The 17,002-nt window shown below is 37.0% G+C and overlaps 9 protein-coding genes across 9 annotated transcripts; 5 read left to right on the top strand and 4 right to left on the bottom strand. All coding sequences in view use genetic code 12, as the record gives it.

Moving 5' to 3' along the window:
- Positions 1–89: 89 nt before the first annotated feature.
- On the bottom strand, positions 90–1,472 carry CPAR2_102180 (uncharacterized protein; the record flags this gene model as incomplete). Its single annotated transcript, XM_036812235.1, has 1 exon — positions 90–1,472. One exon carries the CDS (start codon positions 1,470–1,472, stop codon positions 90–92), a length of 1,383 nt encoding a protein of 460 aa, XP_036663363.1.
- A 680-nt stretch (positions 1,473–2,152) lies between these two features.
- On the top strand, positions 2,153–2,743 carry CPAR2_102170 (uncharacterized protein; the record flags this gene model as incomplete). The annotated part of the gene is made up of 1 exon (XM_036812234.1): positions 2,153–2,743. The coding sequence occupies one exon, from the start codon at positions 2,153–2,155 to the stop codon at positions 2,741–2,743; it is 591 nt and encodes a 196-aa protein (XP_036663362.1).
- A 2,168-nt stretch (positions 2,744–4,911) lies between these two features.
- SES1 (serine--tRNA ligase) lies at positions 4,912–6,288 on the top strand (the record flags this gene model as incomplete). The annotated part of the gene is made up of 1 exon (XM_036812232.1): positions 4,912–6,288. The coding sequence occupies one exon, from the start codon at positions 4,912–4,914 to the stop codon at positions 6,286–6,288; it is 1,377 nt and encodes a 458-aa protein (XP_036663361.1).
- Positions 6,289–6,498: 210 nt separating this feature from the next.
- CPAR2_102150 (uncharacterized protein) lies at positions 6,499–6,879 on the top strand (the record flags this gene model as incomplete). The annotated part of the gene is made up of 1 exon (XM_036812231.1): positions 6,499–6,879. One exon carries the CDS (start codon positions 6,499–6,501, stop codon positions 6,877–6,879), a length of 381 nt encoding a protein of 126 aa, XP_036663360.1.
- Positions 6,880–7,381: 502 nt separating this feature from the next.
- On the top strand, positions 7,382–8,158 carry ADH4 (Adh4p; the record flags this gene model as incomplete). The annotated part of the gene is made up of 1 exon (XM_036812230.1): positions 7,382–8,158. One exon carries the CDS (start codon positions 7,382–7,384, stop codon positions 8,156–8,158), a length of 777 nt encoding a protein of 258 aa, XP_036663359.1.
- Positions 8,159–8,326: 168 nt separating this feature from the next.
- On the bottom strand, positions 8,327–8,834 carry CPAR2_102130 (uncharacterized protein; the record flags this gene model as incomplete). Its single annotated transcript, XM_036812229.1, has 2 exons — positions 8,327–8,539; positions 8,832–8,834. 2 exons carry the CDS (start codon positions 8,832–8,834, stop codon positions 8,327–8,329), a joined length of 216 nt encoding a protein of 71 aa, XP_036663358.1.
- A 1,141-nt stretch (positions 8,835–9,975) lies between these two features.
- On the bottom strand, positions 9,976–10,176 carry CPAR2_102120 (uncharacterized protein; the record flags this gene model as incomplete). Its single annotated transcript, XM_036812228.1, has 1 exon — positions 9,976–10,176. The coding sequence occupies one exon, from the start codon at positions 10,174–10,176 to the stop codon at positions 9,976–9,978; it is 201 nt and encodes a 66-aa protein (XP_036663357.1).
- Positions 10,177–10,672: 496 nt separating this feature from the next.
- Positions 10,673–14,329, bottom strand: SMC3 (cohesin subunit; the record flags this gene model as incomplete). Its single annotated transcript, XM_036812227.1, has 1 exon — positions 10,673–14,329. One exon carries the CDS (start codon positions 14,327–14,329, stop codon positions 10,673–10,675), a length of 3,657 nt encoding a protein of 1,218 aa, XP_036663356.1.
- A 963-nt stretch (positions 14,330–15,292) lies between these two features.
- On the top strand, positions 15,293–16,837 carry CPAR2_102100 (uncharacterized protein; the record flags this gene model as incomplete). Its single annotated transcript, XM_036812226.1, has 1 exon — positions 15,293–16,837. One exon carries the CDS (start codon positions 15,293–15,295, stop codon positions 16,835–16,837), a length of 1,545 nt encoding a protein of 514 aa, XP_036663355.1.
- Positions 16,838–17,002: the final 165 nt, after the last annotated feature.

Below are 17,002 nucleotides of genomic sequence, written 5' to 3'. Positions count from 1 at the left end.
GTACTGCATATTACTTAAAAAGAACAAACAAAAATTTAAACCGTCTCTTTACATAATTATACAGAAATCTATAATAAGGGTCCTTATCTTTAATACTCCATCGATTTTTTCAATTCTTGTGCTTTTAATGCCAATGTATGTTTTCTCAACAATACCTCATCAACATCCACTCCAAGATGCGTTTCTCTTTCCATAATATCAACAACTTCTTCCGGATCTACTGTATCCCAAAATGGTTTCCAACACAAAATCTCACCATCAACAGTTCCACAATAATAGGTAGCAGTAAAAGGTCCACCATTACACATGGAACACGTTCTTCCCACGTTTTTGGTCCCTCTTCTAATCAATCGATTGACCAATTTGCCATCGATTGTTCTAAAAATCAAAACCTCACCGCTTTCGGAGGGGAAAAGAAGATATTGTAATTCAGTTTCACCGCTGGGGTTGAGCAAGATTGGCGTTGTTTGTGGATATTTGTTTCTGGTTAATGGTCCAAAATTAATCAATTTGTTTACTGGTGGATAAGGTGTACTGATCATATCCCAAACTCTAATCTTGTCATCATTACCAGCAGTGAACAAAGAAGATCCCGCTTCATCCCAAATTAAACCATTAACAGGTCCCAGGTGAGCTTTAACTGATTGTTGAGTCAAGTTGGCTTCCACAACTGAAGATGGAGATGATGATGATGTCGATGTATTGGTTGTAAGCATATCCAATCGACACAACAAATTTCGACTTTGTCTTATATCCCATATGCGTACTTCTCCATCATAACCACCTGAAGCTAGCAAATTTTGGTTAACGGGATGCCATTTCACACTGAGCGTTTTACCCTTGTGTCCTTTCAATGTATGTGCACTTGAGGTTGATCGCATATCCAATAATCTTATAAACGGCTGATCACTAGCAGTAGCAATTAATGAATTTTCTCCACTTACATCAATCGAATAAACTCGATTATTCAAGTTAAAAGAGTAAACTGGGACCAATTCACTGGTGTCCCATACTTTAACTGAATGATCAAATGATGAAGATACAAACAATCCAGTATCAAACGGCCACCATTCAAGTGCAGAAACACCAAACTTGTGAAACTCACGTGCTGGCATAATTGCAACATTGGCAAAAGCAGTCACTGGATTATCGTAATCGAAAGTGTCAAATCTGCGAGGGTGATGGATTTTATTTAGCTTTGCATCAACTTCATTTTCAGTACGTATTTGTTCTTGTTGATGTAAATCCCACAACTTGATTGAAGAATCACCTGAACCACTAAGCAAAAACCGATAGTCTACCGATTCCAATGAAAGACAATTGACCAGAGCATTTTTATGACAGTTTGAGGGAAACACATCGTATTTTGCTGTTTGATAAAGCTGTGATGAATAGTAGTTGTCAGTGATTATATTGGCAAACTTTAAGGGTGTAATATTACCCAACTTTGTTTCTAGCAAAAGCGATTGCATATCATTGTCGGGAATAAAAGAAAAAGTAGAAAGGTTCCTTCTTACTTGCCCTACGTGGGAATATCAGCCTGTGATGAAGAATGAAGATGGAGCAACAATTTGGTGGTACTAATATAGGAAGTGTATTTTAGTTTTGCGCTTGGAGGCGCGCCTACGCTACCATCATCTTTTGCAAAACTGCAATCATAAATTGGACGAAATCTTTGTAGTTTCCATAATCGAGTTCAGTTTTATTTAACTGATGCAGTACGCAACAATTGAAACAAGGAGTTTGAAAAAACTGGCATGGGGATGACGCTTTTACATTTCAAGTTCGACACTCAAGCTTTGAACCAAAATAACTTCAGTGACTTGCTTCGACCACAATGAAGGCGAATAACATTGAACCATTATCAATTGTATTTACATTTTACCCTTGTGATGCCCTAGATTGGATAGTGTTTAACGTAAGATTGGCCAAATTACTCCCGCTTTTGTGTCAAAGTGGACAACGATTCCTTTAGTTGCATCCGAACTTGAAACAAGCAATTTGCAACTTGATTGAACAAAAATCATTTATAAAATTTAGAAATTTGGATACAGACTCAAACGACCCTGAATTTCATCCACAAAAGTACAAGTACTATCCCAATTTTGATCTTTGTGGAAAGAGTGATTTCAAATCCACTAACGAATTCAAGATGGTAGACACTTTTTGTATTGATGAAAAAATCAATATTGAGTCCCATGTGGTGTACGGTATTCACTCAATTACGGATTTTTTTGATTTTACCGAATTCGTAGTTGATTTAAGACCGAGCAAAATAGTGAAATTGAGACTTCGTGTCAATGTTGGATTGGCTGTCGTCGATTACTTGATGCTCCATATTGATCGAAATCGAAAGTACAATTTTATTTATCACTTGCAAAATCGTTTGGTTGCAATTTCATCAAACGTAGTCCAAGTCTTTGGCTCATACAATGAATTACATCTAGACCAGTTTAAGGAGGTGGAAAAGTTTGGTTTTAGGGATCTCAATATCTGTGGTTCGTTTTCAAATTTTCAAAGATTGAAAATACTTCAAATAGTAGGAATTAAATCCCTGGTTGGCAATTGGCCCTTTTCAGTTGATATTCGCGATTTTCTTATAACTTTCAAAACGCCTGAATTGATAGGCTGTGAATATATCCATATTATTCGAGTAGATGAAGCCGATGCACAATCAATGCAAATTCCTGTATTGGATGATATTTCCTTTAAATATGCCAGTATGTATTTACCTTTGTGTTGAAGATGTATTACGAATGATGACATATTCAGGTACAGCCAGGATAAAAGTAAGAGGATGGCAAAGAGCTCTTGACGGAAACTATGGTGTTCAGGCCACGTTGTTGGATGTGGCGAAAGAAAGTGAATTTGTTTTGGAAAGCTTTGTCGAGATTAAGTTTTATGTTGCAACTGTCTTGCTATGTCCTACAAAGGAACTCATAGTGTCTGGGCAGCTTCTTGAATTTCCTATCTCACAAGTGAAATTGACGTCCAGTTTGACTAAATTGTGTTTATCCTGCACTCTGCTCAGATCCACCGATGAGCTTTTAGAACGGAATCTTTCACACTTGGAATTTTGAACTTGAAGGGCAACCTTGAAATAAATTGGAGAGCATCAAATTTAAGTTGTTCACCACGTTTTCTAAAGTTGAAGGAACTTTACTTGGGCTATTGTAAAATCGGTATGTCGATTGAGTATTTCAAGTTTCCTGACTCAATTGAAAAGTTGATGTTGGAATCAAAAGGAATCAAAGTGTCATTTCCGACGAGTCTAAAGCATTTGGATCTATCGTTTAATACAATACAGAGTAAGAATAACTACATGGGCTTGAACGGTTCATTCTGTGTTGTATTTGGAGATACATTGAAGAAGAGTAACAGAGAGCAAAACTATTGAAACGGAAGTATAAACGCATCTCAATTTTTAGCACATTCTCGACACTTTGTACGTCTGAGCGCAGTGAAGGAATTTTCGTGTTCCGTAATGTTTGGACGACGACGGCAAGTGGTCCAAATTAGGACAAGTATACCCAAATGAGGAAGTGAGGAAGCCAAGGTGTGTTGCTGAGAGAATACTATTAAAAAAAAAAAACTACAAAAGTGTTGCAAAAAATTTAAAATGATTTGTGTGTGATGCTGTTTAGTTCCCGACACAGAAAACATGAACTAACAGAAACCAATACAGAAGAAGCTCTACAACGGGTTATGACTGCATTACAATTGAATAGGGCTTGTGAGCGAATAAAGGAATATTTCAGGCACATTTCAAGTGATACAATACCATCGTCGACAGTGTTATTGGGTGACGATATCCATCCGAATTGACCACATATGAAGCGACTTTGGTTCTTTCAATTCAATTTTTCTTTGATCCTTGATTGGAGCTATTGAACTTACGTTTAACGAGGGAGGATAGAACCTTTGGCAAGGATGGCAAAGCCATATTTGATATCGTGATCTCAATTGGATACAGTATTGTCATAGAAGCAAAAAACTGGCCAATTAAACCTTTTTTCACAAATTCACAAGCGAATTCTGCGCTTCAAATCAAGTACTTAAATATATCCTTGTTCGTGGCATCTCTGAAAACAAGCTGGAAAGGATTTACATAACAGATACTGATTCGGTTATCAAAACTACAATGAAAATCGTTAGTAGCACATGGAAGTTGGGAGTTGACTGAAAAGTAATTGAAATATCTTACTTGACTCATGATTACTTAAATTCAACAACTTACGGGCTTTTTGCATTCCTTAGTGTTTTGGTACAAGATACACCCCTTCCGTGCAAATTGCGTGCATTGGTTGCAAAGTCTATTTGCGAAAAGTACGCACCGAGGAGCCCAGAGGGAGGAGAAGAAGAAGAATGAGTTGTTTTTGCTCTTGGATCTATCTGACTGTCATTATCGTTTCGTAATCTGTTTTTATTTTTATCTTTTATACTTTCGCTAGGTTTCTAGGGTTACATAATTTAAGTGCGGTAGCTGTTTGAGAAGATGTGACTTGTATTCTTGGTGAAGCACTTGGTAATGATCTCCTTCTTTTGTTTATTAAAAGACAAGCATTTCAAGTATCTTACTACACAGAAAAAAACACGCTTCCGTCATTTTGCGAATTTGAAAGTTGGGTTGATTATAGCTAAGACAACCTCACTCGAGAAAAATGCTTGATGTTTGTGCACAAATTCAGCCACAGTGTTTGACGAAACGCTAATCACATTTGGACTCAAAGAGCCTTGTGACGTATTTGTTGCAACTGGTATCAAGTGTATTCTTAGTAGATTTTGAGTCGCAAACAGTCGTGTTTAACTTTACAAATGAAAAAGTGAGGCTACATAGGGGAGAGAAGAAAAAATTTTTTTTTTCAGAGATACATACATAACATATAACAGTTTAATCGATCATTCTAAACCATGTTGGACATTAACGCATTCATTGTTGAGAAGGGAGGAGATCCAGAAAAGATCAAGATCTCACAGAAGAAAAGAGGTGCACCAGTAGAACTAGTTGATGAAATTATTAGCGACTACAAGGACTGGGTCAAGATTAGATTTGATTTGGATGAACACAATAAGAAATTAAATGCCATTCAAAAACAAATTGGTCAAAAATTCAAGGCTAAAGAAGATCCAGCTGAGTTGTTAAAGGAGAAGGAGCAATTGACCGAGGAGAAGAAACAACTCATAGAACGTGAAGCCAATACAGATAAAGAATTGAGAAACAAGGTTAATCAAGTGGGGAATTTAGTTCATGAGTCAGTGGTTGATTCCATGGATGAAGCAAACAATGAATTGATCAAGACTTGGGTACCTGAAGGTTACAAAGAACCAGCACAAGTTGCCGCTGGAACCAATGCGCCAGCTAATTTATCTCATCATGAAGTCTTGTTACGTTTGGATGGGTATGATCCAGAAAGAGGTGTTCGAATTGTTGGACATAGAGGTTATTTTTTGAGAAACTATGGTGTATTTCTTAATCAAGCATTGATCAACTATGGTCTTTCATTTTTGGCAAAAAAGGGTTATGTTCCATTACAAGCACCAGTAATGATGAATAAGGAAGTTATGGCCAAAACAGCACAATTGTCACAATTTGATGAAGAACTCTATAAAGTTATTGATGGTGAAGATGAGAAATATCTTATTGCCACTTCAGAACAACCAATTAGTGCCTATCATGCCGGAGAATGGTTTGAAAAACCACAAGAACAATTGCCAATCAGATATGCCGGTTATTCGTCATGTTTCAGAAGAGAAGCCGGATCTCATGGAAAAGATGCTTGGGGTATTTTCCGAGTTCATGCATTTGAGAAGATTGAACAATTTGTCTTGACTGAACCTGAGAAGTCATGGGAAGAATTTGATAGAATGATTGGTGCATCGGAAGAGTTTTATCAATCATTGGGATTGCCATATAGAGTAGTTGGTATCGTTTCAGGTGAATTAAACAATGCGGCTGCTAAAAAGTTTGATTTGGAAGCATGGTTCCCATTTCAAAAGGAATACAAGGAATTGGTGTCATGTTCCAACTGTACTGATTATCAATCAAGAAATTTGGAGATTAGATGTGGTATAAAGCAACAAAATCAAACGGAAAAGAAGTACGTTCATTGTCTTAATTCTACTTTAAGTGCAACTGAACGAACCATTTGTTGTATATTGGAAAATTATCAACGTGAAGATGGATTGGTTGTGCCTGAAGTATTGAGAAAGTACATCCCTGGTGAGCCAGAGTTTATACCATATGTTAAAGAATTGCCAAAGAATTCAACTTCTCAAAAGAGGAAGTAAATAGAAAAGAATGCTTTATATAAGTTATACAATAGCGTCGACAATGTTGTACCTTTTTTCTGTCTTAGCCTTAGTCTCTGTACCATTTCTCATTTTTTTTTTTTTGTATGACATCATTTACAATTGAGAAAATAAACAAAATCATTAATGGAAAACCCTTTCTATTGAAGAAAAGCTTAGTCGTTATCGATTGAAGTTTATACATGTATCATGGCAACTCCTGTGTATTCATCTAAAGAGCCACCACAGTATACTCAACATGACAATGGAACAGACATACAACAACAGAATTTTGAACACGAACAACTACCTGCATACACTCATGGACCTAATGCGCCAAGATCTTCCACCACTCCCATTTCCACTTCTGCGTCTTCGATATCAGATCAAGAATCAGACATAGTTCTGAATTTCCCTGAAAACAGACCAAAGCAAAATGAATGCAAAGTATGTTGTCAAGATTTATTTTGTGGTGGATGTTTTGGATGTTGTACTGGCCCTGCGAATATGCCAAATAGTGATCGCAATCTAATGGGTAGTATTGTGGTCGTCCTATGTTGTGGCGCTGGTATTGAAGCCGGTGTGAGTTAGAAGGAGCTTGTCTCTGTAGCTGTTGATGCCTTACTTCCATGTAGCTTCCTCAGTTAGGGTAATTGCATAGCATAGGTGAGTATGTTCAATAGACAATAAACACTGAGTAGTTGACTCGCCACACTTTGTTGTTTCTGACAGTTTGATTTGGAGGTATGCCATGTGAAATAAGGGCATGATTAACTCCGATGGTCATAATATGTTAATTCCTGTTTTGTTAGACAAATTAAAATTTCAGTTGCAGCAACGCGCAAACGTTAAAAAAAACAAGCAAGGTATGGAAATAAGTAACACAAAAATGGAACCACTTACTTTTCCCACTCCCAACTTGAAAACCATCATAAAAGAGAGTGGAGAATCGCACCAGATGCCACAATTTTAGCGACCTCATAACCAACATGGGGGAAAAGTGTTGCTACGCAAAAACGATATAAATACAGGTCAATTATTCTCTTCTTTTATTTTCCTCAACTACTTCAACCATTCCAATCTCCATTAAACAATGTCTTCCATCTCATTAGCTCCACAACATCAAATCAAAGGTCAAACTGCCATAATCACTGGTGGCACCAAAAACTTGGGTGCGGAAACTGCCACTGAATTGGCAAAATTAGGCACTAATTTGTTCTTGCACTATAGATCCAACCCAGAAGAAGCTCAAAAATTTCAAGCTGAGTTGACCAAACAGTATAATGACATCAAAGTTGAAATTTATCAAGGTGATTTAACAAAAGCACAAGATATTACTGATTTATTCAAGGCTGCTAAAAATGCGTTCCCCAAGGGTATTGATATTGCCATCAATAATATTGGACAAGTGATCAAGAAGCCAATTACTGAATTCACTGAAGATGAATTTGATTCATTGGATTTGAAGAATAATAAAGTGGCATTCTTTTTCATCAAGGAAGCAGGATTGAACTTGAATGATAATGGTAGAATTGTGTCATTAACGACATCGTTATTGGCTGCTTATACCGAGTATTATGGTGGGTATCAAGGAACAAAAGCTGGAGTTGAGTTTTATTCTAAAGCAGCATCAAAGGAGTTGCACTCGAGGGGTATTACTTCCAATTGTGTTAGTCCTGGCCCCATGGAAACTCCATTCTTGATCAATTCTGAGCAAAAGGAGAGTGTTGAGTTTTTCAAAACTGTTGGGTTACATGGTAAATTGACTCAAACCGGTGATATTGTCCCCATTATTAGGTTTTTGGTGACCGAGGGCACTTGGATTACGGGACAAAATATCTTTGCTTCTGGTGGTTTTACTGCTCGTTAAGAAGAAAGGAGAGAAGAAATAGTTTTATATAGTTTGTCCAGGGTATATGTTGTTTACTTTTAGTACAATCTGTGTGACAATACAACACTTCAATAAAAAGCTCCCCTTGTGTTTCTTGATCGTTATTTTCCTTCTTTATTATTATTATACAAAATCCTTGCCTCTATTTTACATACACAACATCTCCAAACAATCTTCCGCACAGCAACAACAAATTATCGCAGCGCAGCATCCACAGAATGATGAACAGCATCCACCACCTCCTCTTTGTGGTTGTTGTTGGACATACATTGGCTGTTGTTGTTGATAGTATCCTTGTGGTGGTGGTGGACCTTGTTGGTAGTAACCTCCTTGTGGTGGACCTTGTTGATAGTAATTGGACTAGATAGTAGACGTCTGTTAGTATCTTGAGTCAAAGTTGGAGCTGCTGAGGAGAAGAGTAAAATCGGCCATATTGATTGCTCATGAGTCATTAAGGTTATAGTGTTCCCATTGTTTATCGTTGTACAAGACAGAGCTGGTCATTTATAGTTTGGAAACCATTGGCATCCTTCTCCATCTCTGATTCAAACACGTCTAGTTAAGTCCCCCTGATCGTCTTACACCCACAAACACCAACAACTCATGCAGAAACATAGAGCCAACTCTCTGCTAATTGGTTTGATATACATACCATTGTTCTAGTGTGTATGTGCGTATCTTTCTATTAGTATGCTTTGATGCGAAGCAAAAAGAAAAGGGACAGTTTAGGTATTTTATATGTCTATAGAATGATTTGTTTCCGCTTTTGATGAAAAGAATTTCAGAAAAAAGAATAAGAAAATAAAAATAAAATAAAATATGACAATTACGTAATATAAGTTGTCAACCACAAAGAAGTTAAGTACAACTCAGCCTTGTAAAGAGAGAGAGAGAGAAGAAAAGTGACACTGTATATAGTTTTAAAGCTATCAAGAAAAGTAAAACGATTTAGTATTGACCCAAAGAGGGGGAGGGGGCTCTAACTATGCGTGATGCTCTATCAGCAACGTGGGGTGCTGGCCTCCTTTATCATAAAAGCTGTAAAAAAATCATGAGTAGCTTTTCCCAAACAGTCCAACTATATGAAATCTCATTCCAAATTTTAAGCCTCTTTCGTTTCATAACCATATGAAATGACACGCAAGAATACACGGGGGATGTACTATGTTGCATCCCCGCTGTATACAATACTCATGACCTTATACAATCACATTTGTTTGGCTAAGGAGGCCGATTGTAACCTAGGACCCGACCATCGGTTGCAACTTTACTATTCTTTTATTTTTCTATATTTAGAACAAGCTAACAATGTCACATAAAACGCTGAAAAAAATTGTTTGTCTCATAACACGTCATTGGTTAGAGGAGTTAGTCGTGCGCAAAGCTCATTTATTATATATTGTCGCAATTTGGTCTATTGTCGTAACTTTTCCACTTAAGACACAAGCTTATTTGAGAGACTCATTGATGCCCATGAATCAAGAGATTACTCACAAAGCAGTACCATAGCAAAAGGAGCTTATATAAGCTATAGATCTAACTAGTGCAAACTGCTAGCTATGCTGGATAAGTGAATGCAACAGTAATTATTTGAATATTAAACCTTACCAGTAAGCATCTAGTATTTCTTGAATCAATCGAACACCAACTGCCTGATGTAAGCTTTTAGTTTGTCTCTTCCATTACAGCGTCCTTCAATTACCCCAAAAAAAGCAAAACAAGGCCTAACCACGCGTAAACAACGCGTGTAAGCATTGACAAAACATGTTAAAACTCTTAATACCATCTTGTCCTCCTCACTTCAATGCCAAGTACTCAGTAATTGTCCTCATACTAGTCTGTTCCATTTTATTTTGTCTCTTTTGCTCATTAGCTCTACGCCTTTTATCCCTCATGGCATTCAACTTCATCTTTATTGAACTAGTTGTTGAGGCTATTGTTGATGTGGTTGATTTTATTGAAACGTTGCTTGATTCCACTTTTTTCAAATTTGACATTTTGTGATGATGTTCTGTTTGACTATTGGTGAGTGAAGAGGAGTCGTTATCAACTAGAAGGAGAATTGTTGTGCCATTTTATATTGACTTTTACCTCAATATTGATGTTTATGAATTAGTAAGCTTCAATCAAGTGAGTCACAATCGCAATTGCGAAATAACAACCAATCAGCTCCATGTACAGATCCAAACTAACCTAACTTCAATTTATCATAACTTGAACAATACGATCAGCGCTTTCTTTATTGTGTTCTTTGATGACTAATTTATACAGAAAACCCCCCTTGTACATACAATAACAACTTGGTAGCATTACAATTTCTCTCGTAAATTAACAATTAACTCCATACTTTTTTCTCCCTTATGCGCGGCTGATAAATTTTCTCGTAAATTCAAAAAAACTCTTAACTCCTAACGCCTTTTTCTATGATATGTATTCTAGAATTACCAACCTCCAAATTTATTACTTTTCCTTCCCCCCTCTCCCACTCTATAGTTAGCTGCTCACTCGCCCTTCAACAAAATTCATAGCTTCTTCCTTGTCGATTCCAACAATACTACTCACTTTATTATTAAAGGCAACCCCATAAAACTTGTTACCAGCCAATGACAACAACTCCGATCGGAAAGTTGTACATATAAATTGGGCATTGGCACTTAGTGAGTGAATCAATGATGCCACTGATGTACGATACTGGGTATCCAAATTTGAGTCGATTTCATCAAACAAGTAAAAAGGTGCTGGATCACAATGTTGAATGGCAAAGATGAGGGCGATTGCACATAGTGACTTTTGTCCACCAGATAATTGCTCAATCTTTTGTTGTTCATCATTTTTGGAATTGAATGATACTGAGATGGAAACACCGGTGTAATTGTCTATTGAGTCATCAACATCATTATTAGAACTCTCCTCTTCATCATCTTCGTCATTTTGGTGTCGTTGCGTTTGAGTTTGAGTTTGAGTATCAGTTCTCTTCTTCTTTTGCAATTCTAAATACCCCACCCCCTGAGGCACCAATTTCTCAAATATTTCGTGAAAAGCATGGGCAACTTGTTTAAAGCTATTCATAATTGCATCCTTTTTTTGTTGTTGCAATTCACAAATCAAATCTTCAATTGATTTCTTCGATTCATCCAATTCATCCTTTCGTGAATTCAAATCATCTCGTTGTTTGGTGAACTGATTGTATTGTTCCATGGCCTTTTTATTAATATGGGAATATTTCGTTAATTGTTTATTAATCTTGTTCAATTGAGTTACTAGATCATTGGAATTAAACTTGTCAAATTTTTCAGGTTGGAATGCTTCTTCGGGCAACATACCCAATTCTCTAATTTTCTTATTCACTTCATCTCTAGTTTGTTCTTTAATAAGTTTTTGATTGAGCAATTTCGTGGCTGATTTGGAGAATTTTTCAAAATCTTTCAATGTGGCAATTTGTTGTTCATTGGCTGTTTTCAAACTCTTTTCATTTTCATTGATTTCCTCAACTATTTGGGAATAATTTTCACTAGCTTGGTCATTATGGGATTGAGCTGTGTCGAGTTGCATTTGTAATGATTCCAATTCTTGATTGAGTTCGTTGAATTCTTGTTGTAATGATGATTTATCGCCTAGTGACAGTTTCTCTTGCACCAACATGTTCAAACTTAATCTTAAACTTTCAGCATCATTCTCCAATTCACTTATTCCAGTATCCCATTCCAATGCAGAAGTCACAACGTCATCCAATTCACGTTCAATTTCAACAAGTTTGTGATTAAAAGACTCTAGCTGCTCAACTTCTTCCTCACTCAAAGATTGGGTGAAATCAGAATTCAATTCCCTCTCAAATTGCTTCAAATTGGTAGTCAAAATTGACTTTGCTGATTGCAACGAGTCCGAATTTGACTTCAATACAGAAATTTCCTCATCAATGTTGAACCTCTTAGCCTTTACTTGTGACATCTCAATTTCCATTGGTTCTTTAGCACCTTCCAATTTATCCAAATCACGAATACTCAATTGCAACTCATTGTTCAAATTTGTCATTTCTTGATTGAGATTGGATATCTCTTGACCAACTTTAGTCAATTCAGCTTCAGTCTTGGCCAATTCGTTCCTTTTTTTCGTTTGCAACTTCATTGCATCAATTCGAGATGTTTTGTAATCACGGTAACCACCTGATAATACACCCTTGGTGTCAACTCTATCACCATCTAATGTGATACATGTCAACTTAAACCTCCGTGAAAGTTCAGCTCCTCTTTGCAATTCATTAACCACTAATGCTTTGCCGAAAATTTGATTCATTGCTTTACCAACAGTTTCTTGATTATATTTGAGTTTGGAAATCAATGGCAAACACTGATTCTCTTGTGAATCAGGGTACTCCGACACCGACGTATCCTCAATACGATTCAAAGGTATAAATGTTACCCTTCCTGCCTTTGTGCGAATCAATTCCTCGATAAGCAACGCAGCAGTGGCATCAGTATCAACAACAACATGAAATAACGACGTTCCTGCTATGACTTCAGTAGCAATCTTGTATTTATCGTTAACATGAAATAACTCAGCAACAGTTCCATAAACATTTTTTTCAAGATTCAATTTCTTGGTAATTGATTTAACAGCAGCAATCCCTTGAGCTTGAGCACGGTCCATGGTTCGATTAACAAGATCACTGGCATTGCTGTAGTCATTGGTGACCGAGTCAAACACACTTTTCAAACGAATTTCATCTCTCCATAAACTTTTTCTTTGATCAACGCATTGGTTTATTTTAAGTTTTAATGATTGAATACGATTCTTCAATGACGCAATCTGAGCAGTGTGTGTTTCGTCATGCAAAAGTGTCTCCAATTCAGTGATTCTTTCTGAACAACTTGCTGCATCACTTGCTTTACGTTTAAGTTCATTTGTTATCTGTTTCAAGTCTTGTTCCTTCTCTTTGACCCGTTTCTTCAACTTTGAAATCTCGTTAGTCAACCATGAATCACGTTTTTCTCTATTTTCAAACTTCAGGAACCTATGTTGCTTCGAGTAAAGAGCCCTCTGTTTTGAGTGGAGCTCAGACATCTGTTGTTTCAATTCTGACTCCCGTTTTTGCAACTCAATCAAACGAGGTTTGTCCTTGGCAACTAAATCCAATTGCTGCTTGATTTGTGCCTTATGTGTCTCAATCTGATCATCGATATCAGTCGATTTGTCATCTACTGTGTCCAATTTGGCTCTCAATTCATTAATCTTAATCTCCTTTTCGGCAATACTTTTCAACAATTGATTACAATCCAAATCTGTTTGCTCTTTTTCCAATTTTAAAACTTTCAATGACACTTTCAACTCATTGATAGATGTTTGCAATTGCAGACACAATTTTTCTCTTTGCTCCATTTCATTCAAATCCTTTTGTGAATCAGTCATCAATTGTTGATGCCTATTTTCTAATTCGCTAATTGAATCATTCAATTCGTTGAACTCCCTATCAAATATATTGTACTCCAACACTTTCTTTTGTTTCTCCAATGTTTGAAACTCCTTCAAATCGTCACTTTCAATTTGCAAATCACTAATCTTTTCATTTATACTATCCAATGCCTCATCGATCCTTTGTCTCTTCAATGTAGACTGGTTCATTTCCTTCATTGACTCTTTCAACTTACTCTCAAACACGGTAGCACCACTCACTTCCTTCAACAATGACAATCTCTCATGATCTTTTGAATTAGTTAAACTGGTGATTCTTCCCTGTGGGACGATATAGTATGGATTTGATCTTGAAAATCCAGCACTTTCCAACAAGTTCATAATATCCGACCTAGTAGCTGATTTCCCATCCAATGAATAATCATCCTTCTTCATACCAATAGTCCTTCTAATGGATATTTCAGATTTAGCAAGGGGGAAACGTCCATCAGTGTTATCAAAAACAATCTCAACATAAGCAGACATAACAGTACCAGATCCATCATGTATTAGTGCTTGTCTTTCTTCTCTTGTCATATGTGTGTACGCGTCACTAAGCACAAATCGAATTGCAGCAAAAAAGTTGGATTTACCTGATCCATTTCTCCCCACAACAACGTTACAATGGGGACTCAAATCATCAATAACAGTGGCATTCTTGTAAGTCTTGAAGCCCTGTATGGCTATCTTTTTAATGTGCATTGAGTGTGGAATGAGTAAGTTTAGTCTGTGTGTGGTATCTGTTGTTTACAATTTTTCTTATGCTTCAAGACCGCAAAAGAAAAATCTTAATCTCTCAGACGCGTAATACTAGACTTTTTTTTTTTTCCATTTGAACAACCGCAAAATGTCTCTCTACACACATGACAAACCAAAAACAGTTGAAGCCACAAAGGTGGATCACGAGCTGTGAGTGCTGTATTAGTTTCGATTCAGATGTTACTGCTGGTATTGATGTTAACGGGTCATGGGTTCCGAGAGTGTGAGACAGCCGGGCTATTTTGTATGCGGAAGCTACATTTATATACTTTGAATTCACCACAAGCATCACAATTGGATGCTGTTGGCAGCATCGGACGTTGGCTGAGAAGCTCATCTCTTGATTAATTTCCGATGGATATGGCTTTTGTCTGCCAAGAGGAGATCAGTTTTAAAGTTGAGACCGAAGTCTCAAAGTGTTAGGCCAATTAGGAAGTATGCGCTTGTTGGCACCCATCCAAGCTATTGTAATTGGCACAAACAAGAAAATAATTGGAATATTATCAATTACTCGAATGTGGAGACAAGCATCCAGGCACAACAAAATTCCCCCTCCTTCAGACGGTTGTGGATAATTCTCACCGAGAAGAATGATTTAGCACGTCTAAAGTGGACCTCCAAACCAGTATGTGCCAGCATGCATGAGAATGCATAGATCGGTTCGAAAATCTAACTCCATTGCTGAAAAAAAGCCTTCATAATCAAGATTTCATTGAGTGGAGCTGGTCATGATCTCTTTAGCGGGGAGAGAATTTCATTATGTCACGGTCAGTTTGTGGAAGTTTTGCAAACCGGAACTCTAATCCCACTCGACAATTTTTTAGAATGAAATTGACTACATATATAAATGAGTTAAAATGAACTGGTCTGATGTTATACCTCCCTTTAATTCAAAGCTAATCAAAGATGAGTTTGTCTTCCAGGTTAAGTGAGGATGTTGAAAAAGATCATGGCCATCACCTTTTAGAAGCAATTCCTGAGGGACAAATTAGTTCGATCAATAAGACTGGGTTGGAACTTTACGAGAAAGCCCAAGATGTTTCCGAAGAGGAAGACTATGAAATGTACAAGAAGATTGTACGAAAATTGGATTTTCGAATTGTTCCATTATTGTGCTTTACCTATATGCTTCAATTTTTGGATAAATTGTCATTGAATTACGCATCTGCCTACACATTGATTGAAGATTTGGGTTTGGAGGGGCAAAGGTATTCATGGGTTGCAGCTGTGTTCAATTTTGGATATTTATTTTGGGCCTATCCTGGAAACTACATTATTCAAAAATTACCTGTGGCTAAATATACATCATTCATGCTCTTTTCATGGTCAATCATATTGGTTGGCCACGTCGGATTAAAGAATTACCCTGGTGCATTGGTTATTAGGTTCTTGTTGGGCATGTTTGAAGCCGGTATTAGTCCTTCTTGTATGATGATTTGTGGTTCATTTTACACCATTCAGCAACAACCTATTAGAATGTGTTTGTTTTTGTCATTTAATGGTATTGCAACAATGTTGGGTGCATTATTAGCATTTGGGTTGGGACACGTTGAGAACGCCACAGTCACTCAGTGGCAATTGATTTTTCTTGTCATTGGATTAATCAATTTCGTTTGGTCAATCATCTTTTTTTGGTTTTGTCCTGATTCGCCCCTGGGTGCCAAGTTTTTGACTGAACAGGAGAGATCTATCTTGATCAAGCATATTGCAAAGAATAATCAAGGTGTCAAGGATCAAAAGTTCCAAAAGCATCAAGCTGTTGAAGCAATCAAGGATACAACAGTGTTGATGTTGGGTGCTATTGGATTAGCGTGTGGTGTTATCAACGGCGGATCATCAAATTTCATCTCAGCATTGATTAGAGGATTTGGTTTTACTGGGATTGAAGCTACGGCCTTGCAATTACCATTGGGTGCAATTGAATTAGTTTTTGTTCTTGTTGGTGGCATTATTGCATTAAAGGTTAAAAACACTAGATGTATCGTGCTTTTCGTATTTTGCATTGCTCCACTAGGTGGATTGATTGGTATTCAAACAATACCCTTGGAACGAAGATGGGATTTGGTTGGATGTTCATTCTTACAATATATCATTGGAGGTCCAATCATCATGTGTTGGACGTTATTGAATGCCAATGTCTCGGGTAGTTCAAAAAAGACTGCAGCCAATGGGTTATGGTTTTTGATGTATGCAGCAGGAAATATTACAGGAGCCAATATCTTTTACGCCAATCAAGCACCAAAGTATAGATCTGGTATCATGGGGATGTTGACAAGTTACTGTGGAATAATGGCGTTGGCAATTTTGATTCGATTGGTTTATATGAGAAGAAATAGTTTGAGGGACAAGGAATTGGGTGAACAAACCGAAGAACAAGCAGAGCAAGCGGTATTGAATGGGTTTATGGGAATGACTGATTTTGAAAACAAAGGTTTCAGGTATTCACTATGATGGGGGAAGGGGAGCTAGAGCTGAGTATGAACTGTATATGACATGTTTATTCTTACTTTCGATGTAAATTTTTGAATCATTGTACAATGGATATGGTTGCAAAAGAGACCTGCATATAATGAAATCACCAAATTGGACGAAAAAAGAAAAAAAAGAACAGACTTG

This window comes from Candida parapsilosis, contig 005569 (genome assembly GCF_000182765.1).
Source record: "Candida parapsilosis strain CDC317 annotated contig 005569".
Taxonomy (NCBI): domain Eukaryota; kingdom Fungi; phylum Ascomycota; class Pichiomycetes; order Serinales; family Debaryomycetaceae; genus Lodderomyces; species Lodderomyces parapsilosis.
The sequence above is the reverse complement of the archived record's forward strand: the minus strand, read 5'-3'. Positions and strand labels throughout refer to the sequence as shown.